The sequence below is a fragment of the Ambystoma mexicanum genome, chromosome 1q (assembly GCF_040938575.1).
Source record: "Ambystoma mexicanum isolate Mex_15411 chromosome 1q, UKY_AmexF1_1, whole genome shotgun sequence".
Taxonomy (NCBI): domain Eukaryota; kingdom Metazoa; phylum Chordata; class Amphibia; order Caudata; family Ambystomatidae; genus Ambystoma; species Ambystoma mexicanum.
Window position 1 is genome coordinate 188,788,661 of NC_090922.1, and position 25,936 is coordinate 188,814,596.

Here is a 25,936-nt window from a genome sequence, read left to right on the forward strand (position 1 = left end):
ATAACTGTTCTCATACCAACATCCGCCGCTCACTCCACATCCCTCTATGTAACCACTGCTGGCTACACACCCCCAGCCAGGCGTTCTCCTCAGGCCTAACGCAGCCACATCCGGTCCGGATAAATCGTGCCAGAACGAACACATAATCCCGATCTCTCAACCACCTCACCTACAGCTAAGAAGCAGCTATTACACGAATACCACACGAGCTGCACACATATCCGGTGCTCACTCGCGCCTTTTGACTCCCTCTACTGATCTGAACTTCGGTTCCCAAGGGCGTTCAACCTACCAGCGCCTTCAGACCATACCAATGGTATATAATGCGCTATATAAATGCAAAATAACAATAACAAATAACAATAGAAGCAGAAAAGAACTGGAATCCTAGAGCTTTTAACTGAAATTTGGTGCACATAAAATTAACGGGAGCTAGCTGTGGGCGGTTGTGTCAGATGTGGAGCCTCTGTTTACAGTTCCTTGAAACTAAACAATTCAATTACAAAGATACAACCACAATGCGCCAATGAGCCCTCATTATTGCATTTAATTAAGCGATTTAACAAGACAAAACAACTTCTGGACCAGCTGACACGTGTTTCGAGCTTAATGTATTCACATGTAATTTCATTAACTAAAAATGCATCATGTTTTTAAATGAAGCCTCATATTGTACAAGACAAGCCATTTCATTCAAAATATGTGAAATAATGTCAAATATAAAAGTGTTGCATTTATAAATGTATTAAACATAATACTTGTATGTGTGACTTTACATAGGGAATACATTACTGTTTAAACCTGAATGGCCAGATTGGTATTCCAATGTAGCTTTGCCTTTGCTAGTTGCTGACTCTTCCAGGGAACCTGACAACAAACTAGCTCTTGTTTATCCCTGCATCCATTTCTGATGGGGGATGTTCAGATTATCTTGTCCCTTTGGAGACCGACTTAATTTTCTTGCATCAAACACAGTGGGTCCAGAACTGCAAAGGAATTGCCAAACCCCAGGCCTTTTATGTTTTTTGGGATGCCTCTGCCCACATGGGCTCATCTCAGTTATAAATATTCTTTTAAAAATTCCAGTAGATCCGAATCTATAGTCCTCTGAAGAGATACAATCTGAACTGACCACACTGGCCGCCATTATCCTGACTATGATCTCAACTCTTCGCTTGCCCATGGGAGAGGGTTGTTCTCCCTGCACTGGAGTCTTTTGTCCTGGAAAGGGCCTGGCACTGCTTGGAGCAATAGACCAGACAGAGCACTGTTTACTCTGACTGTCGTGGGTACACAGAGGATTGTCTGCTTGGCACGAAGTCAAGCTGCACTGCCTACAGGTAAGGTGTTATTGCTGAAAGTTTGCAAGTTTGCAAGGCAACCTCTCATACCTGTTAGTATGGCTCAGATGCAGGAATTGATTGCTGCAGTGCAGACTTTGACAACCGAAGTGCAAACTTTAAAAAACGAAAATGCTGTTCTTAGACAGGCTATGGCCAACCGTGAATCCCTTTCTGTATCCGAGCCATACTAACAGGTATGAGAGGTTGCACTGCAAACTTTGAGCAATAATGCGTTACCAGTAGGCAGTGCAGGTTTACTTCGTGCTTATCAGTCAATCCTCCCCTGTAGCCACGACAGACAGAGAAAACAGTGCTAAGCCTGTTCTATTGTTTCAAGGAGGGCCAGAACCTATCCAGGACAAAAACTCCTGTGTAGGGAGAAAAAACCTCTTCCGTGTGCAGGCGAAGAGTTGAGGTCGTGGTCTGTGTGTTACGTCCATGAGCTGGCTGCCATCTTGCTGAGGAACTAGACCGTTGCAGACGAATCCTTAGGAACGGAGGGTGATGTCGGAAAACCCTACAAGGGAGTAGCCGCCCCTGATGTCTAAGAGAACAGTGAGTACTGACACAGATCCATAACTGACTGGTGAATTTTGACATGGAAAACATAGTCATTTAAAAAGAGATATTGAGATGAAAGGGCGCTTGGATGAACCACTTCCATTTCCACAGAGACTGATGATATTTCAAATGAACAGTAACATTTCACCAATGACATTGTGTTGAAGCAATAGGACCCTGACTTCGATGCACCTAAATTATCTAAGAGAATTGGGAGAGGTGATTATTTGTCCTTTCAGAAAAATCAAATTTGAGTGGCTACGTAATCTAGATGAATCAATACTCTGTGCATTATAAATTGATGGCACAGCTTCCATAAACACAAACCTGTAGACTGGGATGCTACCCACCAGAGGTTTTTTCATTTACATGCATATGCTGGAAACCAATCACGCCATGTGGCACAACAGAACATATTGCCAATAGGAAACCTCCAGCAAAATACATTTTTCTGTGTAACTTTTCTCTGATAACAATACTTGTTTTTTAAATTGGAGAAAATAAAGTAAAATGTTTTAAATTGTCAATTATAAAAAAAAAAACACATTGCATGTAAATGTATGGGAAGCATCTGAACACACAAGCCGATAAGCAGCAATGTAATTATTGAATTGACTGTGCTTAGAAGATGTAGTGTAATTTTCAGAATTAGAACTATTTAGGCATGTAAGTAGGTGATTCATGGTGTGACTGTATCTGTGCACTAATTCTTCACCAGCATGAATTTAGGGGACCACCTTTGCATGGATTTTACTTTAATAATAAAACAAAATATTGATTCCTAATACAGCCGGCTTCTTGCCGCAGAATTGTGGGGTTGTATAACAGGGGTCTTATATTACAGATAGCCACTTAGTGAAGAACAACTATAATATACGAAGATATCATTACAAGTTGTACCATATCAGTTGTGGAATTATAAGCAAGTGCTGGCTTACTGCATGTTGCATTCTGGCACATATAGCTCTGTATTAGAAGCCAGGTCTGCAAAATGTGACTTGTAAACTTTGCTTCAAGCTATTTCATCATCCTCATCACCTGCTTCTCTCTAAAAATGTTAGGTGAGAACAGTGGGTAGTGCTTTGTCACCATTACTTTCTTGTGGGCTATTGAATTTGTGTACATTACAGATATACTTTGGCACTTTACATGCAGATCACTGTTGTGTGGCACATTATTGGCATATTAAGGTATCCCCGGCATATATGGCGGTGCAAGGGAATGTGGGACATTCATGAATTAGATCAGTTTGGAGAAAACGTTAAGCTGATCTTGGTGAAACTCCTAGGGTTATTGTGTAATCCCGCAGAAAGCTCTTTTAAGTTGTCATCTAAGCACCACAAAAAAATTGGTTGCTGTCTCCACCCCTGATCTCGAAAGTTCAACAAAGTTTTGGACAGGTCAGACATCATAGTGGAGATAGTTGAGGAGAACGCTGCTTCTTATTGTCAATGTGGACCGTTTCTGGCAGCGGGGAAGGTTCTGTGCACTCTGATGCCATCAAACAATATGCACCAAGGGAATTAGGCCCACCAGAAGTAGCAAGTCCATCCCTATAGATTTACAAGGAAGGTGCAATACAAAAAAAATAATGATAGTGAGCCCGTTCTTATAGGGGGAGTTGCCACGTACTTCCTGGGTCCTCTCAGTTAGGCCATTGTATCTATCTGGTCCCATTTTACTGCCAATCCAATAATGGAACCAGGACTCTCACTGTGTCCTGATCCCAGAATGAGGCATCTGCTCCTACTATGCCATGTTCCCACTATGGGACAAGGGCTGTCATGATGCCCTTATTCCAAAATAAGACAGCTGGTCCCAGGATGTGGCAGGTGCCCTCAGTGTCCTCAACCCAATGTTAGACTGCCACACTCACTATCCTATTATTTGATAAAGCTGCTGCTGCCAATATGCCCTGATCGCAGAATGCCACTGCCACCTGCAATGTGCCTTGATAGTATAATGTTCACCACTGCGCTCTAATCCTAGAATTTGACCACTCCCGCTCCCTGCGCCCTTATCCTAGCACTGGACAGCCATCACCAAACTGATCTGTGAATGACCATAGACAGGATATCTTAGCGCTTAGAGCCGAATGTGTATCTTATGGCAACAGTGATGTTTTCAATGCCAAGAGGATAACTGGAAAACCTTGAACACCTGACAATTCTGGCAGCACAAGGTACCTGGACGGGTTTTTATTAACACAGAAATCTATGTACAGATGTCAAAACTCATAGTATTACATTTTATGGCATTAAAGAATAATGCAATGCATCAACCAGGCACAGAATGCGGGAGCGCGTCCACTTGCTCCACGTGTGTTGATTGCAACAAAGATGATAATACTGACGACTTCCGAGTTACGGAAGGGGCGAACAGCTCCTTCTCTGGCCTTCCTTTGTACCTTTGCCACTCCGTTCGGTCCTTCTTGCATTACTCCGGTCCTTTCCATGGTGTATGAGGGTATTTCCTGGGTGTGTTTTACTTTCTGAAGTACGTCTGGACCTCTCCTTCCCAACCACACCCAAATATCCCTTACAAAGAAGACCAGGATGCCCCACCGCAGAAAAGTGCACTCATCCTCTGCAAAGTAGGTCCTTCATCATTTCAAGATTCCTTCATTTTCACTCGGTTAAATGTTTCCATACAGTCCCACTTAAACGTTTCCTTGTTTCTGTCCCTCCTCCAGTTTCTCCATTCATCTCTTTGTCTATGGTTTATTTATTTCACCACACCAAATTCTCTATACATCTCTTTTGACAATTCAAGCATTCTTCCTCTTTTTCTTCTGTACATCACTCCACCATTTTACGTAAACTTTACGAACCATCTTTTTCAACTGATTCCTTCCAATTGTCCCATCTTTTTATTGCAACCTTACCCCGGCTCCCTCTCTTTCACTTGCTAGTTTTTCGAGTGCGTCTTTTTAAAAAAAAAACCATGACAACTCTCTGTTGCTCCCACAATTATTCCTTCATTTTCCCAAGCTTATATTCTAGTGCTTCTTCTTTTCCAATATGTATTCGTTCCCTCTCCTCTTGCATTTGCCATGCGCTGCTCATTCTGCCCTTTCTTTAACCCATTTCCGTCATTGAAGCCTTCCTCCGTTAGCTTTACCATCCTTCATCTTTCCCTTACCTGCTTCTGCCGTCTGCTGTTGCTTCTTACTCCTTTGTGGGCCCTTTTCCTTCATCACTTTCAGCCCCTATTGTCTTTCTTGCTCCACCCTCCTTCCTCTTTCACCTGCTCAGTCACTCCTTCCTTGCCGTTTACCTTCCACCTTCCATTTTCCACAGTATCCCAAGTCTCCCTTCGTTTTCTTCTTCATATTTTCTTTCCTCTTCAACGGGTGGTTATCATGTTCTTTGCTTTTGGGCCACATTAAAAATTGTGAACAGATGGTCTCAACAGTAGCAGTTTATTTGACCAGAGTGCATCACTCCATTTCATGTCTCGGTTCTCACTCATGCTCCACGCTTTCTGGCATGGAAGCCAGTCTGCGAGGCTTCACTCAAAAGAAACAATCCCTATCAATCCAAGGGTCCAATGTCACAGTCCAACGGCAGGTCACCGTGCTCCGGTTCAGAAGCTAGATTGAAGCACCGTGACACGGATGGCCTCCTCTCCCTCCTTCAGGTACCCAACAACCTGGTCCAGATTTGCTTTGGAAAAGTCCACTCTCTCCAGTTGATACCCACAGTTGGCCACCCGCCCATTGCACCCAGGCATGAGGCTTGGCACCTGCTCCTGATTGAGGCAAGTCACCCGGTCCTTTTCAGTTGTTTCGCGGTGCTCGTGCACTGTCCAGTTCTCATAGCACTCTACCATGTCATTTTCGTGAGGCCGCCGGTCTGTTTGGCTCGCTGCTGAATCCGACACATCTGTGTTCTCTAAGTGCTGACTTTGGTTGTTGCTGCTTTCAAGGTGGCAAGCTGTGCGGTCTGATGGTGGACGTGATTGATTATAGTACCGGGACACCACTCGATTTCCTGGCTCATCTGTCCCTCTGTGTTGGCCAGACGTGCCGTGGCATAGTGTTTGGGGGTGGGTAGCAGAAGAGTTGAGCTGTGGGCTGGAATACACTTCCTGCAAAAGGAAGTCCCAATCTTCAGCCTCCTCTGGAACAGAATCATCGCTGTACTCATCTGCCAATGCCTTGGCTGGGGGAGAGAAGTTAAAAAGCACAGATTAGGACATGTGGAAAAGAAAAAATGTGAAAGCACAAACATTACAACCTGCACCCCAGATGATGCCAATTAATGCTTTGAGTGCCCGATTAGATTCACGGCCCCCTTCTTCTGCAGTGGGTTTACTTTTACCTGGTTTACTCTATGATAGAAATTCTGAAAGACTATGAACACTGTTCCGCAATCCTCGGTTCTAACTTGGATTACTGTACTGTCTGGCAATTTTAATGTCAAAAATCTAAATATGGAACTTTTTCATCTTTGAGTATCCAATCTTTTACATTTGTTATCTGACAATTCAAAGAGATGAAGAAGGGCTAGCCAACGTACACATTCCCAAGTACACAAAAGGTTTTTTCTTCAAAGGCATGGACATCATATGGGTCCTGTGACGAATCTGAGTAGGTCGTCCCTTCTCCCCTAGGTGGGACCTTTCCCATGGGGCCAGGGCGGTGTGCCCACAGGACAAAAGTTCCCCGGGGGGATGGTGCATCGGTGGAGGATCACATGGGAGAGGAAGCCCCTTATGGGATTAGGGACGACCATTCCCAGAGAATGCGGCATCCTACTGCCTTAGCAGACCCCCCCCATCCTTCCCTCATATCAAGTTCTGACTCACTCTCTCCAGGCAGTGTTAATATCTGTTATTGTGAGGCTAAACCACTTAATACGACAGAGCAGACTAACAGTCCTGGAATGACCAAATGGTTCCCATTTTGCTCTACCAGGACTACTGTGATGAAGAAGAGGATCAGGAGTATGATGATTATTTATTTATGGTTTGCTTGTTAGGCGCTTATACAGCAAGTAAAATAATGTTTCAAAGCATCCACAGGGCAAGGGGAGTGAACAAGGGAGTGAAATATATTATATACCACAATATTTAATAAAAGGAGTGGAGGGACAAGGAGGAAGGACATACCTACTGTGCCTTGTGAGTATTCAGAGCATACAAGTGGAGCAAGTAAAAGGGCGTAAGTGCTGGCGAGTCCGGCTCATGGGGGTAGCCACAGATGAAGTGCTTGGGTTGTTGAGTGCTACATGGCCAGGGACCACGTTAGGAGTAAGTACGAACCTCCAGGGTGGAGGGTGTGCCAAGACAAGTGCTGAGGGTAGACAGGAGCTGGGCCGATTGGATGTGGGAGGTCAGGGGCCCCAAGGATGCATAAGGGCCCCGGACAGCAATCACAGCAACTGTGGGATTAGCAGAGAATAAGGGAAGGAGGAGGTGAAGACGAAGGTCTTGAGAAGCTACTGGAATTTAAGAAAGTGCTGCTCAAGGCGCAGAGACAGGGGGAAGCTGTTCCATAGGAGGGAGTCCGCTGAGGAAAGCGATCGACAGCCTACCTTCTGGTTAGCAAAACGCTTTACACACAAAGAGTTGGTGCCAGAGGAACATAGTGGTCTAGAGCGAGAGTATTTAGCATGATTAAGTTGAAGATAGTGTGGTCCCCGGGCCCAGACAGCTTTGTGGATGATGCAGAGGGATTTGAATTTAATCCGTGCAGCAACCGGGAGCCAATGAAGATCTTTTAGAGCAGGAGAGATGTGGCCCCTGGGCTTAAGGTCAAGGATAAATCTTGCTGCCCTATTCTGGATTAGCTGGAGGGGTCAGAGTGAAAGAAGGTAGATTCAGGAGGAGGCTATTGCAATAGTCAAGCCTTGAGAGAACCAGTGCTCGGGTAACATTGAGCCTCTGGGGGAAAGTGAGGAAAGGGAGAATTCCTTTGAGAAGGAAGAGCTGACTTCTTGGCAATGTCCTGAGTGTGAGTCTTTCACCTTTTCGACTGGTCCAAAGAAATACAAAAATGTAGAGGGAAACAAGATAGAGAGAGCAGGACTCGAGCGAGGGAGCTGGGCAGACGATGACCCAGCGTACCGGGAACCGAAGCATGAGACGCTGTGCACAGAGCTGAGTGGGAGCGTGAAAGCAGGCAAAGGAGGAGGAACACCTTTGCACGCTGCACGGACGAACCTATGGGCGTCCCGAAGCCTTGGAACCCACCAGGAAGCAAAGCCCTGTCCCGCAAAGCTAGAAGGGACTGGCAGAGTGGCTGCCAATAAGAAACTGAAGAGAAACGGATTGGCGGGGAAGCAAGCAACCAAATCCTGCCGCAGCCCTAGAAGGAAGCACCACTGCCCGGAAGATGCGCACCAGAGAAACGGGTTCTCTGGCAGAGTTGAAGGTGCTGAGGAAACAGGAACAAGAGAGTGAGAGGGTCTGGGACACCGGCAGAAGATGGGAAATTGAAGAAGGGGGCATATGCTTGGCAGGAGTGTAAACCAAGCTGGACAATTACTTGGCAGGAGTGTACTATTATGCTCAACCTTCGCGAGTCTGGGACGCGTACCCTAAGAGTGTTTTAGAGCAATGAGAACAAGAGGTTCGAGGTCCCTGAAGATAAGAGACTGTTTGGATGAGAGCCCCATGCTTGGTAGGAAAATACACCAAGCCGGTATTATAAAGAATTGTGAGTCTGGGACTCGCACCCTTACGAAGACATAAAATACAGTGACATTTACCTGAGAAGGTACATGGGCCCTCATTACAACCCCGGCGTTAACCAATGGCGCTATTAGCGCCATGGTTAACACCTATAACTTACCGATTCCACCATGGTGAAATGGGGAATTACCACCCCATTCCAAGGTTGGCGGGGCGGTAATTCCCCATTTACCATTGGCCCTTCCCCATTCCCATTTTTGCCCCATAGGGCTCAATGGGAAAGGGGAAGGTGGTAATTACGGTACCACAAATTGCGGTACTGTAATTACCTTCAAGGTCCTTTTGCGGGTCCCTACCTTAACGGCTGGTCCAGACCCAGAGCCGCAAAGGGACCTCGTAGTAAGGCGTTAACGGCGCCGCAACCTTTTACGGCACTGTTAACCCCTTAACGCCTGGGTCGTAATGACCCCTGTGGTCTTTAGGACCCAAAGAAAAGGAAAGTAAAACCAGAGTGAATCCAGGGTAAGGAGCAAACCCCTACAAACCTGTGACTTTTACCCGGTAGAACATTTATTTTGTCGTTTGGACCACCCAAGACATTGGGAACTTTTCTGTTGGCAAGAGTTATCATGAACACTTTACTTTGGAAGAAACCAACCCAACACAGTGATTTAGGTTATTAGTGTTAGGGACACGAAAGTAACAGACATTGGCCCTCATTACGACCTTGGCGGAGATCCATGGTGCTATTTGCACCATGGTCCATGGCGCTAAGCTGCCAACTCCGCCATGGTGGTTGGCGGACTTACCGCCCCATTCCGACCTTGGCGGGGCGGTAAGTCCCCAATCCCCATTTACCCTTCCCCATTTCTGCCCCATAGGGTATAATGGGAGTGGGGAAGGCGTTAATTACGCCACCGTAAATTACGGTGGCGTAATTAACAACAAGGTCCCTTAGCGCCATGGATTTTAACGCCTGCTAAAAGCAGGCGTTAAAATCACCATGGCGCTAAGGGAACTCGTACTCAGGCGGAAAGGGGCGCCATGGTTTACGCCGGCGTAAACCTCTTTCCGCCAGGGTCGTAATGAGGGCCATTATGTTTTGACATCCTGACATATTCCTTAGTTTCCTTTGAGGCCGGGCAACCCCTCCTAGTACATAGGGATAGAGAGGTCTTCTCCCAACCCTTTTATTGGTTAATAAATGTTTATAGAAACAAATATCTCACTTGTGTCTGAGCCTTCCTCCAGCACCCTTACATTTTCTCAACCATTAGAGTTATGTAGCTGAAAAGAGTACTCCCCCGTGACCCTGGAATACAGGTACCCCTAAAATGATTTCTAAAATGAGAACACTGCTGTCCAGAGATATTGTGTAAGGAGTATGTGGGAGAAGAATGGCTGAAGGGATTTCTTGAGTGTTTCCAATGATCTCATTTCACAATTTGTCTCCAAGAAACAATTGGAGCAATTGGTGCATGAAAACCGTTTCTGAAATGATGGAATGTGCATTGACAGAGTCTGGGCTTCAGTTCAAAACACATTTGCAAAGATATGCCATTTTCAAGCTGATGCCGGTTGATGACATGTTGTCTTTTCTGGTCACTAACAATCGTACCATAAGCACAACATACTAATTTCACAACAGTGGATTGATAATTTAGCCATTTAAGTGAAACGTAGCTACAATATTGTCCTGGGAGGATAGCTCAGTGGCAACGTGCTCGCCTTGGAAGCAAGACGACACGAAGCAACACAGGTTCGATCCCCAGGTCTGCGCTTAGAAACCTCTGGGTATTTAAGCGTGTTATTAATATGTAACTAAGATAACAACAACAACAAAATATTGTGTAACAGCGCCTTGATGCCCCCGGGCTGTGTGAGTGCTTTAAATAAATAAAAAATAAATATTCCAGGCTCAAAAATACAGTGAAGCACACATTTCCAGGGAGCTTGACCAGCAAATGTGGTGCACAAATCTCATTTTGTTGGCCATGGATTAATACAACAAAAAAAGACAACAATTAATCTAAACCCCACATCTAAAAAGGAGCCCAAGAACTGCTGTGGGAGCCCTGGATTTAAATATTGACCCCCAAACATGTGACCTCATCATAACATTTGGTAAAATCATAGCCTCCTTACCGGTCATGAGTTTGCTGCGTTGCGAGGCCTCTGTGGCCAGAGTGTAGGACAAGTTCACAATCCGATCTCGCTGACCCTCGGGGGCAATAGAGTAGTCCTCGTCGGGCTGCAGGTCAAGCCCTCTTGGGGACATCCCAGGACTAAAACATCAATCATACACATGTTGAGAATATGACCTGGCTGGTAATGGGTTTTATACTGAGACAATGTGCACATACCCACAACAAGAACTGTTCTCCCCCTTTTACTTTAAAAAATTACTTTTGAAAATTATCGTACTATCTACCCCCATCCCCTGCCCACGCCATACTCCTTTTCTCACTCGCCACATCTTCCCAATGTCTGCACCCTGGTACTCTTTGACCCTGCAATTTCACATGTGTAAAGTTTACTCCAAGGCAAAGGCATGCCTTCTACCCAGCGCTGTCAGCAACATCCAATTTGCCACACTCTTTTGCTTTTGCTTTTTCCCTTCTCAGCAGATCCTGATCTCTCACTTTTAATCTTTCCTTTTCTTGTGGAAGTTCCTTGCCTCCCTGTTTCCCTATTTGGCCCACCCACTTGCTTGAGACTCTTGCTCTCGTTGGCTGCTTGCTGCGTGCATGTCAAAGTGACAGACAGGTTTAGCCCCATCAGACAGTACAGACACTGCCCGAATGGGACGCCCAGTGGCCTCACCTCCTAGCAGATACCATGGTCTTCATCGGTGATGCAGCTCCTCCAGACTCATCACAATGGACAAAGGTTCCCTTCAGTTGGCTGGGAAACTAAAGTGAAAGGCAAAATACAGCACTTTATGAAATCCTCAAACAAAAAGATATAAACTCTACTAGCACAAATAGATGCATCAAAACCAGCCTCAGAATATCATCTGACTCATGGGGCAACTTGTAGTGTTACAGAGTGAGCAACAACTGTGAGCAAAAAATGAAGAGGGTGGAGGGAACTGCAAAACTTTAGAAAAACAGTAAACCGCCTTCCCTTGCTTAGGGGCCTAGAAATTATAACCTTTCCTTAAATGCATGAATAGGCTGAGCGAATAAAAATGAATCAGTCTTCCTGTGCCCACCTCGAATCTGTTTTCGATGTTTCCACCTTGAACATCATTGCCAGAGCTTGCTGTCCTCAATAAGCGGCGGCTCACGGTCACCAATTTGCTGCTTGTCCTCACTGGTGGGGACACTCTGGCCACAGACGACATCTCCTGACTGCTCCTGGACGTCACACTCACTGGCACCAGAGCTGGTATCGTGGACGTCTCGCCCCCCTTGCTCCCTGAGGATCCATCAGCAGGGGCTCGGTCTCCGGGCACCACAATGTTTCCGGGTGGTGTCCCTGGCTCCAGGAACCATGCAGCCTTTGTTTTATCCCGCTGTGATGTCGACAATGTGATGGGGTAATAGTTAGAGGTGACTTTTACCAGGGCTGGTTTCTGGCGATTTGGCAGCTCTGCGGAGGTGCTGTCCGGATGAGATTCAGAAGTTGGTGATCTTACCTGGGGGAAACAGCCCGGGAACAGAGAATTCTTAATTGCATTCTACTTTCATGGCCAAAACAGGCCTTTTTTCATGTATTCTCTTTTGAATATATGCTTGCCTTATATTCAGTTAAAGAGGAACATTCACACACATCATGTTAACCAAACATCTCTCTCGCTTCAACGTTTCATTAATTTTCTTTTTTCCATTTTATTGGTTTTGCAAAAGGGGTATAATATAACTTCTCCATAGCTATATCAAATTATGAGCAAGTGTGGATGGCTTATGTTACTTAGTCACTTATCATCCCACACAGATAACTTAAGGTCAAGCCATACCAGCTGAACAGTGACACTGGTTCCAAGACGCCTCACTCCTATACTTCATTTTCATGCTGCACATTAAGGAGATCCTTGTTAAGCCCTGTGGACAGGGTCTTTATGCAGGTCTTCCTTATTTAGGTACCAGGCGTTCCCTTAAATTGCACAACGCTCTCTAAATGGTAACGTGGCAGGGCAGCTCAGGCTTAACTCTTAGAGGTGAGGGGGGAGTTAGCAGGTACGGTACATGTGTTTCACAGATACATAAGAGATTGTCAAAACACTATCAGCCTGATTCACAGAGCGTTTTCCTCTGGGATTGCACTATTGTAAACGCTTCTGGGAATCAGGCTCTATATTTCTTCATGGAAGGCATTGTATCAATAATAAGACAGACACAAGTGACCACAGTTCAAGGATGTATATCGAACTTCAACAAGGGTGTGATAAAAGCCCATCTAATCCTAAATCTACAGATGGGAGCAAGCTACGATCATCAACTAATAATAATGCAGTCCTAGGGGAGGCTCGTTAAAATAAAAGGGCCTATACTAAGCAAAACTACTGCCAGTCCTTACCTCTAAATACAAATAGTGTGGCGGCGTAGTGTTCACGAAAAATAAAGAATTGTTCACATAAATGATATGTCAGGATGTTCAGACCATTGGCCTCCCTTCCCCACGTTTTCAGCAAGGGATAAGGCAGTTCACTCGAGCAAAGCACACACTCTGTCTTCTTTGGCACAAGGATACAGTTCCATTACCAGCATCAGGGCCTTTTGTGCCCAAGTCTCTTTACTTATCAAAGTCTCTTGATTCAGAGGGCCTGATGTATCAAAAATAAAACACAAAGTTCTTTTCCTTTTATAACTTCTCAATTCAGGTGATTCACCCAGGATCCCCTCAGCCAGGCTCAGATCCCTTTTTATACCACAATCGTTACTTTGGATCCTCCTCTTCCGGGCTCAGATCACCTTCTCCAATGTTTAGAGAATATTCTTTCTCGGGTGACTCACGGTTCACCCCGGATCCCCCTCAGCCAGGTTCCAATTCTTCCTCTTATGCAATTATTCTCCCTCAGCCGGGCTCGGACCAATTTAAGTTCGCATTAGCTATCGAAGACTTTCGAATGTGCACAGGGTTTAGCTTGACCCGTTGCAGGACCACTTCGATTCCACAATTTACATTTGTCACCTCTCAGTTGGATACTTAACAGAGACCTTCGAATGACACCCACGTGGTGCCAGACCACTTTGTATATGGTATCTATCTTGGCTTCAAAAGTTGTCACTCCTTGGATGTTAAATTATATTCGCGTCACTCTTCACATACGCTTCACGCACTGTTCTCTTCAGATTTCTTCATACAATGTTGCCGTTTGCATCCTTGGCTCTAACACAGACATGTCTGCTATCAGTCTCCCAGACTCAACGGCTGTGCCGACTTTACTGGCGTTGCTTTGTTGTAGGAGCCAAACACAGTACCACAGCGGCACACTCTATTCCCTGCCTTGGTTACCAACGCAGGAGAGCCCCAGGTACCTCCGACACACAATGCACGCTTCTTCAGCTTTGATTCCCGGTCTTATATTTCTTATTCTCAAAGGCTTGTGAAAGTAGCAGTTTTTCTCCGAAAAGGTCAAGTGCACTTCCATCCTTGCAACCCTCTCTGGTCTTGCCATCTTTCTCCTCATATTAAACTGCCATCTTGGAACTGCTGCTTCCTCGTGGGTTTTGCCTTGCTCAGAGCGTGATTTCGTGCTCCGCGTTTTATACGTGTGGGAAGTGCGATGGAAACCAGGTGTGTGTGATTATCAGTAATTGCCAGACTCTGCCTGACCGTTGTGTGGGGACATGTCAGGTATACGGCTCGGTGTGAGTCTGTTTTCTCTAAAAGTGAGCTGTCCACGAGAAAGTGTTTGTGTCGGGAAAGGGGAGAGGGGGTTGAGTTCCTAAGTGTCCTACCTGGGAGGATGGTGAAAAAGTGTTACAGAGAAGGGGATACCGCGTCTCACCATTCGGTGTCCCACATCCAGAAGACCCCTCATCCAGGTGATCCTCCCGCACTGGTCCACCCCCAGAAAGTGGATCCAAAAGCAATGGCCGTATCCTGGCCACCTGGATGACAGATCCCCAGGGTCTAGCGGGTGAGACACCTTCTGGTTTCTCACACATGCCAGAAGACAAAGAACTGCAGAGCTTCAGACTCATCCCTCGTTTCCTGTCTTCACAGACACTCTGGAGCCTCTGGAGGCTTCACAAAGGGTTCCCACAGAAGACAAAAGTCAAACCAGGACCTTCCCCACCCAGCAGAGTAGAAGAGGGGCCAAGAAAGAAAATGTACACAAGAAATTGTGAAAAAAGAACAACGTCACAATTTTCGGTCAATGGTGACCCTTCTGTGCATTACTGTAGTACAGCCCACATGTACAAACTACAGAGATGTCAGTAGAACACGCCCATTGCCTCCAGCCATTCAGGTATGCTTGTCACTGTAACAGAAATGTTACAGGAGCATTGAGAAAGGGGATACAGTGTTACCCCTCAGATCTCCACATAAGGTGGTGTGTGCTGATCTCACAAAAAGAAAGGTAAGAAGGATAAAAAGTATCCCTCTATCCTTGGGAACATTAGTTCTCAGAAGGAAAATAAAATAAAAAACAAAAGGAAAGCTCAAGGGGCTCCCAGCCATTCTGCACCGAGACTGCTGTGTGTAGCAAAAGATGGCAATAAAGTTGGAGGTAAGTAAGACTCCAAAAATAAGGTCTTGGGAGAGACAACAATGACTCCCATAACCAGAGTAAAAGAAGGGGTAAGTGGGGGGAAAAGTTCCCACTCACGCAGGAACATAGCAAAGAAATCCGTAAGTCCAGCAAAAATTGATGGGGCATCTCACAGGTGAAGGAGGTTTGGCAACAGTACCGCTTTGATACTTCTAGAGCACTCAGCGGCATTCCACACAGTTAACCACGACATCCTCATCATGAGACTGGAAGAATTTGGAATCACTGACAACACCTTACTATGGATCAAATCCTTCCTTACAAACAAAACAGAAACGATATGGATGATAACTTTCAAATCAAACCCAAGAGAGTCATCATGCGGAGTCCCACAAGGATCATCCTTCTCCCCATTACTATTCAACATCTACCTGTCTCAGCTAATAAAGATCATCGAAAGACACAGCCTCACCCGTTACAACTACAATGACGTCACACAATAGTCTATAAAATACAAGACTCACAAGAAGAAAACTCAACGTTAGAGAACTGCCTTTGTGAAATATACAACTGGAACAACTCAAACTACCTCAAACTCAACCCAGGCAAAACAGAAATGATGATCATCTCAAAAAACAGAGTAGACAACCACTACATCCCCTGGCCAACAGAACTGGGTGAAACCTCAGCCCCATCGTCGATTGTTGTCCATCGGGACTCCCAGGTTTTTTACAAACGTACTCTAGAGCCACAAGTAAATGCCCTATTCAAGAAATGCTTCTTTCTCCTGCGAGCAGTAAAAAGGATCTTACCATTCCTGTCATTCACTAACAAAACAATTACTGTCATTGCTCTCGTTATGTTCAGATTAGACTACGTCAATAGCTTATATCTGGGCATGCCTGAATGACCTCTAAAAAAACTCCAACGCATACAAAATGTGGCGGCCAGACTGCTCCTTAAACTACCTCGTAGAGAACACATCACACCAGTGCTGAAAACGCTACACTGGCTAACAATCAAACCGCAAATCAAGATCAAATCAATGTGCATAACGCACAGAGCAATCCACGACCAAGGCGCAGAGTTCCTTGGAAGAAAGGTAAAAGTATATAGCACAAGAAGGCCACTCAGATCCAGTAGCGACATCCGTTTGGAACCAAACCCATACATCAAAAGAAAACTCGAGACAATCCTCTCTCTCTCTCACCTCGCACCAAAAACCTGGAATGAACTACCAAAGAACATATGATCACCTCCTATTCAGGAAACTGCTAAAATCCTGGCTCTTCATCCCAGAACTAGAAAGAAAGCCTATAGGGGCAATACACAGCTGAAACAATGCTGAGAGAGGAAAACGATCCCCCTATTCCCTAAGCCATCGACCTTCAACAGAAGTAAGGGATATACCAATCTACAACATATCTACTTACCAATTAAAAGATAGACAACCTAGAATCATACCAAAAGAACAACCACAGATCGATCGGGATGGAAGGGTAAGGATAACCTATCAATAACACCTTGGCCCACAGTGTAATCACAGGCAGCAATGGACCACCGATAGTAAATAGATAGGAAGGGAGCGAGTGAATGTAAATACAGCACCAATACCAGAGTGGGGGATAATGCTTGCCCAACCGGGTGTACTAAGGTCAAATAACATAGCTGGGAACCAGCCACGCCATTGCCCTAGAAACTAGACAGTCAGGAAGGAAAAAAGAAAGAATATACCTACCCCGTATGACAACCGGATACATAGAACAAGAATTACAAGGATTAAGAGACATATAACCCACTAACCCAAAGCTCACATTTCTGCATACTTAAGTCACACAAAAACGCACACAACTACTTCTCGCACAGCAAACTGCATGCACTTCACCATACCGCAACAACAATCAACACATAAATCGCACCAACAGCACATGAGGACTCGCATCGATCCGATATTCACACCCAAGCTCAGCGCACGGTGAAAACCGAACTGAGGCTATCAACAGGACACCACCTCCTCATTTTGCTACGCCCTCTTCGCCCTAGTAACGCACACCTCCTTGTTTGCAGATCCGCCTGAGCGCCTGGGGACCAATTCCGTTGGCGACGGTGCACGGTATAAATACCTTTAACATTAACATAAAATGAAAAATCTGGCCTAACTGTCAGCATTAGTCAGGGATGCAGGGTTACCCTGATATCTTCAGGCTAAATAGTCATGTTCCAAGGATGGGGTTGACCCCACCGAAGGACAATTATTTGAAATTGCCCACAAAGACAAACCAAAGAGGGTCCAACCATAAAGGAAGGACTTGGAGGCGAGTTTCTTGGCACAGTTGAAGAACCAGTTATCGGTCACTTTATGTGTACCTTGGAAAGAGGAATATCCGACCGCCATGTTCTTGGTGTGGGGTTACCTTCCTAAAACTAGGCAAACAGCCCACCTATAAACCTTCCATGGCTCACCTAGTCGTAGTTGTGCAAGAGCAATGGAGGGCAACTCTGAGAAGGGGATCTGAGTAGACAAGGATACAGGGTAACACAGTATGCCTTTGAATAGATTAATGCCCACACTGTGGTGATCCAAGTTATAGATCTGTATTTCTGATTTAAAAAATATAGAACTTAGTGCTAGAGATAAAACCAAATGGTATATGTAGGATGTTGCTTTCGGATCAGTCTGCGTTGTGATTGGATCTTTGCAGTTCTGTATCTTCATCCATTTCCAGCCATGACAGTGTCTGTTCTGTAAATGCAGAAGGTTTGCTGGTGGTGGTTCTGGCCTTCCAATGATCCAACAGGGGTGTCGGCGCAACCGAAGGACTGCCCAGGAGCTGCTAAAGAAGGCAGTGTAGCTCTAGTGTCCGAAGTTACAGACAATAAATAAAGGAGGACGTGTAATCCTTGCAGAACCTATGGTATTTTGTTTTTTTTGTGGATTGTAACCTTGTTGATATAGTTCTTTAGCAGCAGCAAGCTGCAGGTTAGGTTTCTTGCTGGTACACTCGGTTTCTGTTGCTTCAGTCCTTTGTATCGTGTCCACACAAAGATGGGTCAGCAAGGCATTGCTGGAAGCAAGCGATCTTCAGGGCTTGCACTTGGCTATCCTTGCTAGCACGAAGGGGAGGGAGCACCTCTTCTTGATCTCTATCAGAAACTGTCCTTCTTGTGAGACACCCTGAACTATTTGCTTTTTCAATGACGAGTTCTACTTTGAGGCCTCATCAGGGACATGATTCTTTGATTGGATCCTAGAGCTTTTTGAACTTCCATGCTTAGGGTGTCAAGTTGCCCCCGCTGGTTGGTGTGATTAATACTACGGATCCCTGACTAATTCCCTGCCTTAAGTCTCCCCCCAGGTGGCCAGGGAAAGGCAGATGCGTCTTGATCCTGACTTTGGGGTGGTGTTCTGTGGAAGGAATACCTGGGAGGAGATAGGACTCAGGGGAGCAAGAGGAATCCATGGGATGAGACATGGTATTCATCATCCTCTGTAGAGGATGATTCAGTACTGCCAAAATCTGTAATGGCTTGTTTTAAGAAACATCTAGTTGGCCCACGAGATCTCTATACAAATAAGAATGAATTCACTCATGCATTCCTGGATTTGCAAAGAAATCAAGCCTTCGAAAGTTCGGGATACTTATAAAGCTAAGACCCTCCCTTACACCAAAAGTGGCAGTGAAAAGAAAGTCAGGAATAAGAACAAAGTAAAAGAATAGGCTTTTTCTTCACAATCCAGATTAATGACTCCTTCTTATAAATGTCCTTTAAAGAAGGTTACCTGGAACAAAGCAGGGTTTCAAAGTAGAACAGAAGTAAGAAAATCTAGATTTTCCTTCACAGACTTTAAGTCCCAGAATTCCCTCAGTACTGGGACGAGGAAGAAGGATGCATAGGAACACTACTGTAGGAGTGGTCAGGTAATTGGTGTAGATGGCCTACACCTGAGGGAGACAGAGGCTTAATAGGCCCCCTCAGGCGCAAGCAGTAGAGAGCAGGAGAGGAGAAAGCAGTGCAGGCATGTATGCAGTTGAAGGTGAAACTGGAGGTGAGAGAAGACGCTGGGACCAATGTAAAGCTAAAAGCATTGGCGGGTCCTGAGAGGGTCTTTGTCTTAAATTGTCCCTGTTGCAGGGGTCATGCAGTGGAAAGCGTGAGAAAAGGATGTTTGCCGATTGAAGACTTGTTGTGCAGAGGGCACGCAGCGGGAAGCATTATGTAGTGAGGGAAGTGTGCCCTCTCTACAGGTTTCAGGTGGCTGGGTAGCACCGGAACCTCTCCGTAGGATGCTGTCTGCGTGTTCACAGCAGGCGTTTCACTTGCGTGCGAGCGAAAGAAGCAGTAATCATAATTTTGAATACTAAACTGTTAGAGTCCAACGAAAGTTGCATTTAATGAACCAAAGTGACTATGCAATCAAGTGTGTGAGTTTGTGGAAGGATAAAAAAAAAAACCCGGGGGAAGCTTTATTAAAAACAAAAGCATGCAAGCAATACCCATCCCAAGAGTGTTTATAAACTCAGCATTACCAATATAACAAATGTTGCTCAATGCAAGAGGGGAATATTGGGAAACCCAAGAGTTGTAACACTTGTTACTCATGTGTTGCGAGGCACAGACCACCAGTTGACATAGAAACACATTGCCAAAGCCAAGACAGAAGCAGAGCAAGAATACATCCTTGTCACTATTTGGTTGTTGGTTTAGAGGGGAAAGAAAGGTGGCAAACAGGCTGTCCTTCTGGAGAAGATTATCCAGAGGGAGAGGAACATAGTGCGCAGAGGAGTCCTAAACAGCACTAATGTGATTTCTTGTTTCCCTGAAAATGGCTTAAAGTCTGATGCTAAAGACATATTGTGAAGTTGTTGTTCTAAGTTGGAAGCCACCACTAAAGCATGCTTTGTTCTTTTGTGAAGTGTTGAGCGGGCAGGAACCTGGATAGCAAGGTGGTGATGTAGAAGGCCTGGCAGGGGAGTAAACCAGGTAGTAGTTGATAAAAGTGCTGAAATGTGGTGGAGTTTCATTTCCTCAGATCAATCATCCTGACAAAACACAATTGTGGTTGTTTACTTGAAGAAGACAAATGTGAAGCTGGTTCTTACTTGAGGAGGAGTTAGAACATACTATTTTGTTTGGTACATTATTGCAACAACTGAATTTTTTTTAATCAAGTTTAAATCCACAAGAACTGTGTTGGAACTTTGTGGCAAACCAGGATTTACGGTTTGTTTTGAGCTTGGAGCAGAACCATGCTCGGATCTGGGGAAGGGAAATTTACCCAGGTCACAAGAAGAGACAAATGGTCATATTGTGAATTTGGTTGTATGATAGATATATATATGTGTGTGTGTTGAATTGAACTTCCATGCATTTCCTTACTGCTTTATTGAACGTACAAGTGTGAGGGACAGATATCCTTTTGTTAGAGTGTTTCCTTTAGCTTACATTAGGCAGGGAAATCCTCGTCGGGGTAGGTATAGTGAGGCATTTATAGAACCTTTTGATTTAATAAAATGGCAAATCTTACAAACTCTTTACAAAGTCGTCCGACTCACATTTCTGACCCCTCACATTGGTCAAAACTTCTTTTTTACTGCAGTGGGGTACAGCTTTCTGTATTCAAGTTGAATGCGATGGTGTTTGTGTATTTATTTTACACAGATCCATCACGAGAGAATATCGCAAATATGCGAGCTGACCATGGCCGTAGGACATGGGGGCACAGGGGGAACAAATCCCCCCACAGTTTTAAGTAGGGGCGATGTAATGTCATTTATCCCCCCCAGAATATGTGTTTGGTGTGTCGTGCAGGGATCTGTTTTTGAAGTGGGGAGAGGGGCTGCTTACTATATATTTTTTTAAACGTAGTTTTGGGTGGGGTGGGTGCGGGTGATTTTTGCAGGGGAGTTGCCCTCTGCCCCCCACACCCTAAGTGGATGGGGGCACCTCATGTAGCCCACCCTGGGGGCAGATTTCTGCCCCTAGGAAGGGGTACATGAGATGCCCTCATCCATTTGGGGTGAAGGGAAAGGCCACTGCAAATATTGACAGAGCCACCCTGCCCCCTAAGCCTGGGGCAGTACGTTTTGCCACCCCCCTGGGAGCAGATGGTCACACACATGTGCCATCTGCCCCTAGGGAAGGGCAAAATAAAAATATATATATTATAACTTGTTTTGGGTGGGGGGCCCACTAGACCACCAGGATGTTTTGTGTTTGAAAGGGGGGGGTGGCCCTCTCCCCCCACCCTCCCCACCCTAAGTGGATGGGGGCACCTTATGTAGCCTTCCCTGGGGGCAGATTTCTGTACATGAGATGCCCCCATCCATTTGGGGTGGGTGGAGGCCACTGCAAATATTAGCAGAGCCATCCACCAAGGCCGTGGCAGTACGTACCCCCCTCCCCCGGGGGCAGATAGCCACACACATGTGCCCATCTGCCCCTAGGAAAGGGGCAAAACAAACATTAAAAAAATGATAACTTGTTTTGGGTGGGTGTGATGGGTCATTAAACCACCATGGATGTTATTAGTGGAAAGGAGGGTGCTCACGGGTGTCTTCTTTTCGGAAATGCTGTGTTTCGGTGGGTGGGCAGAGGGAAATGTGTCTGAAATTTGGTGAAAAAACCCCCCACAATTTTCAGACATTTCACTCTGGCCACCCACTGAAACACGCCGCCAACAACACATGTCCTACCATCCTGCGTTTCCACAGTTGTCCCGACAAAAACGGTACCTCACATGTGTGGGTGCACCTACCTGGGCATAAAGGGAAAAGGCTAACCCACTGGTAACCCCAAGCCTTTCGGCAGAGCAGATTTTGCTCATGTGGAAAACATACAGATTTGGGCCTAGGGTGTCAAAGCCACCAAGGAAAATAGGGAACCCCATGCATTTCCAAAAAGAGGACACCCGTGGGAATCCACAGAGGTCTGACTTGCGTGAAGCGCCCCAGAATGTATTAACCACAAACCCCAGCAAAGTCTAAAATTTGGTGAAAAAAACTTCAATTTTCAGACATTTCCCTCTTGTCACGCACTGAAACATGCCGCCAACACCACATGTCCTACCTTCCCGCGTTCTCACAGGTGTCCCGATGTAAACGGTACCTCACATGTGTGGGTGCACCTACCTGGGAGCAAAGGGAAAAGGCTAAACCACTGGTAACCCCCAAAGGGTTTGTGGAAGAAAACCTACAGATTTGGGCCTAGGGTGTCGAAGCCACGAAGGAAAACAGGGTACCCCATGCATTTCCGAAAAGAAGACACCCTTGGGAATCCACAGAGGTCTGACTTGATTGAATCGCCCCACAATTTATCACCCACAATCCCAGACAAAGTGACAATTGTGTTTTTTCCACTGAATTTCAGATGGGATTGTGGGTGATAAATTGTGGGCCGATTCGCGCAAGTCAGACCTCTGTGGATTCCCACAGGTGTCTTCTTTTCGGAAATGCATGGGATTCCCTGTTTTCCTTCATGGCTTCGACACCCTATGCCCAAATCTGTAGGTTGTCCACATGAGCAAAATTCCTGAAAATCTGCTGTGCAAAAAGACTTGGGGTTACCAGTGTTTTAGGCTTTTCCCTTTGCACCCAGGTACGTGCACCAACACATGTGAGGTACCGTTTTCATTGGGGAAACCTGTGGGAATGCGGGAAGGTAGGCCATGTGTTGTTGGCTGCGTGTTTCAGTGGGTGACCGGAGTGAAATGATCTGGAAATTGTGTGTTTTTTACTGTCATTTTCCCGATTTCCCCCCAAACTATGGAATCTTTCCCTACATAGTTGTTGCCTGACCTGTGCAAATCACCCCTTCCTAAACGTGGAATATGGTCTACTTTTCAGAAATGTATGCCTTTCTGGCTTCCCATTCAGCTTTCCTACCCTTTTCTTCCATTCCGTCCATGAATGTCCTATTGGACAAAAAAATGCCAAAAATCTCCTACCTCTCACAAAACGGCTGATTAGCATATCAACATATGTTAATTTGGTTTCCACTCAATCTGTTCTTGAAAGCCTGGAAAATGGCGAATCCAGCACAGCAAACCATTTGTTCCTAGCTCTTACAAGAAAAACACCACAGGCTTCTTTGCACAACATTTTATTGGCATTTTCTGAAACAAAACCAAATGTTCTCCTTTTTGGTTATTTTCTCTCACCCCCCTACAGCAAACTAGGATTCCTGGATGGCGTTATGAGTGCCTACATGTGGGAAAAAAGGGGCCAACTTTGGCTGAGATATCTCATGTAACAAAGAAGTTACAAGGGATTGAATGGCGACATACCAAAATCACCAAAAAAGGCCTTGGCACTGGGGGGGGAAATACCCATGGCAGTTAGGGGGATAAAATGGTAAAGCCCCAGAGGAGATATAATTTGTAAGGTAGCTCAGTTAGTTAATTCTCCAAATGCAGATTGTGCACAGGAATATGTAATACCTGTGTTCAGCATCTGGCTTAATCTTCTGGTGGGATAATAGGCAGAGTGAATGCATTCAGCTTCCGATGCAACACAGCATTTTCCAGATGAATTGGTTCAGAAAAATGCGTGGAAAACACTATTACTGTCGCTTTTTCTAATTGGCCAGATTTTCGTGCATTTTCTGGGTGGAGTTTGGGAGCCGAGTGGACACACCAGGACCCCCCTGCATTTCCCGCTCCACCAGACAAATGCGGATTTACTGCCAGCATGGATTCTCATGCAGGAAATAAGGAAAGGGATTCCTCTGGGGTCTGCTTGGAAATGAAACCTGGTAAAAGCGGGCGGAGTCCAGAGGAAGCCATTGTCAATTCTGCTAGCAATCGTAATTCCGTGAGGCATTCATACTCTTCCAAAGTGGAAAAGCAATGCGATTTCACCTGCCTTTTACACAAAAATCTTCCATTTTGTGGCGGAAAAGTAAAAATGTGCGCCAATGGAAGTGGTCCACTCCATGCAGTTTACTTTTCCCCTTGATGCTTGGCGGTTTTGCGTGATGCTACACATGTAATAAATACATAAATACATTTAACATGACCCCAGATAAATGCCAATTCGTGATCAGAATGAGTGAGCATGGTATGTCGCTGGTAAGAGGGTGTCCTGTGCTTCTTGAGTGCGTTGGCAAATGCCCTTAATTGCCATCTCGTGTTAAGTAGATGCTGAAATGTATCAGTGTGGATTGCGCAATAATAAGTCGACAGAGGTATTTCAAATGGCCAATTTCGCTCTTTGGGTGACATTGTCAAAGTGGGAGAATGTTGCCCAGCATGTGCCACTTTCTCTGCGGAATGAATTGTGCCCACTCCGAGGAAGAAGTGTGAAAAACCCACAAGGGCACTGTGCCCTACTCTTTCTGTGTGCGTCTTCCCCACAGGGCGACAGATGCTGACTCAGACATGGGTAAGTCTCAGGTGGCAAGCCTGTACCCTAGTTGATGTGGCAAAGGATTCCAGACTTCTGAGGCTGATAACATTAGTAGCATTGAGTTAAATGCGACCGGACAGGTATGTGTGATAAAGTTGCAAAGCAGAGCAGTTAGTGGGCTAAAGTAGGAGGGAATGTCTGCCCACCCTCAAAGGGTAGTACAACCAAAAGTAATAGGCCCTTCACCCCATCATGGCTGTAGGGGCCACGCTCCAAAACAGGGCAAGAATGCCCTCCAATCATCCATGCCCTGTCCATCCTGTGCTTTACAGGTGATACTAACGTTATTTTAAGCCAGAAGCCTAAAAGGTAATCGCTTAATTGCAGCTGGAAATTAGCTCCTGGCATGATCAAAATGTCTTAACCTAGTGTGATGTCATCCACTTCCTTTATAAGCAATATGTGTGCTCTCGCGTTTCTTCATCCACTGAATTACTGTTAGAAACAAAGGCAAGAGTTGTGTCTCTCGTGTAGGCATTAGGGAGGCAGTTAATATGCCCATGTTCTTCCAATATTGGCTAGCTGTTGTCCTCTTATGGCCAGGTAGGACCATCATGGCAGTGACTGGCACATGCCTTTCCCCTACATACAGAAAAGTGGAAATAAGAGGCCAATTCAAGACACGGAACAAACAGAAGTTAAGACAGGCTGCAGCTGCCTTTGCTGTGTTAGGGAGAATATGTTGAGTGTTCAAGCAAGGGGGAATGTATTAAGCAAGCAAGCAGTGAGACAAGGGAGAGGCAAAGAAAGGCCAGAGGGGCTCTTTGAATAATGTAACAGGGCAGAGGACCCATGCTCTGCCATCCTAGTAACATATGAGAGAATCAAATAGATCAGGCTTTGCAGCAAATGTTAAACGAGAAAGGAACAGAGTCCAGCTCTGCATTCAGAATGACAAAGGCAAAGAAAGGCTAGGCTCTAAAGCCAGCATGAGATGGAATAAGAGGGACCAGACTCATTGCGAGAGGATGGCCCGGCCCTCGCAGGGGCGCTAGAGGGGCAGCCCACATAGCAGGCTGCCCCTCTGGCCACCCCCTGGGTCCACATACGCCCCACCTACTAGTCATCCCCCGGGTCTGACACATCCGGCCGCGGACCTGGGGAGTGCTTATAAGGGGGTGAGCTTGCGATCGCTCATCCTCCTTGGTTGCTGTACCCCCCCCCGGAGGACAGTCAAAGCAGCAACACCACACACCTGGTCCCTCTACTCTCATAACAGGGCTTACTCAGAGGTACAAACAAGATTTCCTCATTCTTTGAAACCCCCATCTTTCCATTCCAAGAGACACACACGTCTCCTTGCCCCACAAAAAAAGTAGCAACTTGCA

The 25,936-nt window shown here is 45.7% G+C and overlaps 1 protein-coding gene across 2 annotated transcripts in view; it reads right to left on the bottom strand.

The window, feature by feature from the left end:
* Window positions 1–4,087: 4,087 nt before the first annotated feature.
* The window catches only part of LOC138526394 (pleckstrin homology domain-containing family A member 4-like), a 291,575-nt gene continuing 269,726 nt past the window's right edge, over window positions 4,088–25,936 (bottom strand). Inside the window, exons 21-24 of one of the 2 annotated variants that reach the window (XM_069637089.1) lie at window positions 11,755–12,180; window positions 11,364–11,452; window positions 10,686–10,825; window positions 4,088–6,067 (exon numbers count right to left, since the gene is read on the bottom strand). In XM_069637089.1, coding sequence (XP_069493190.1) covers window positions 5,490–6,067; window positions 10,686–10,825; window positions 11,364–11,452; window positions 11,755–12,180 — 1,233 coding nt within the window. In that variant the 3' untranslated portion in view covers window positions 4,088–5,489. The remainder of the gene's footprint in view (window positions 6,068–10,685; window positions 10,826–11,363; window positions 11,453–11,754; window positions 12,181–25,936) is intronic. The other variant, XM_069637101.1, reaches the window with a different exon arrangement.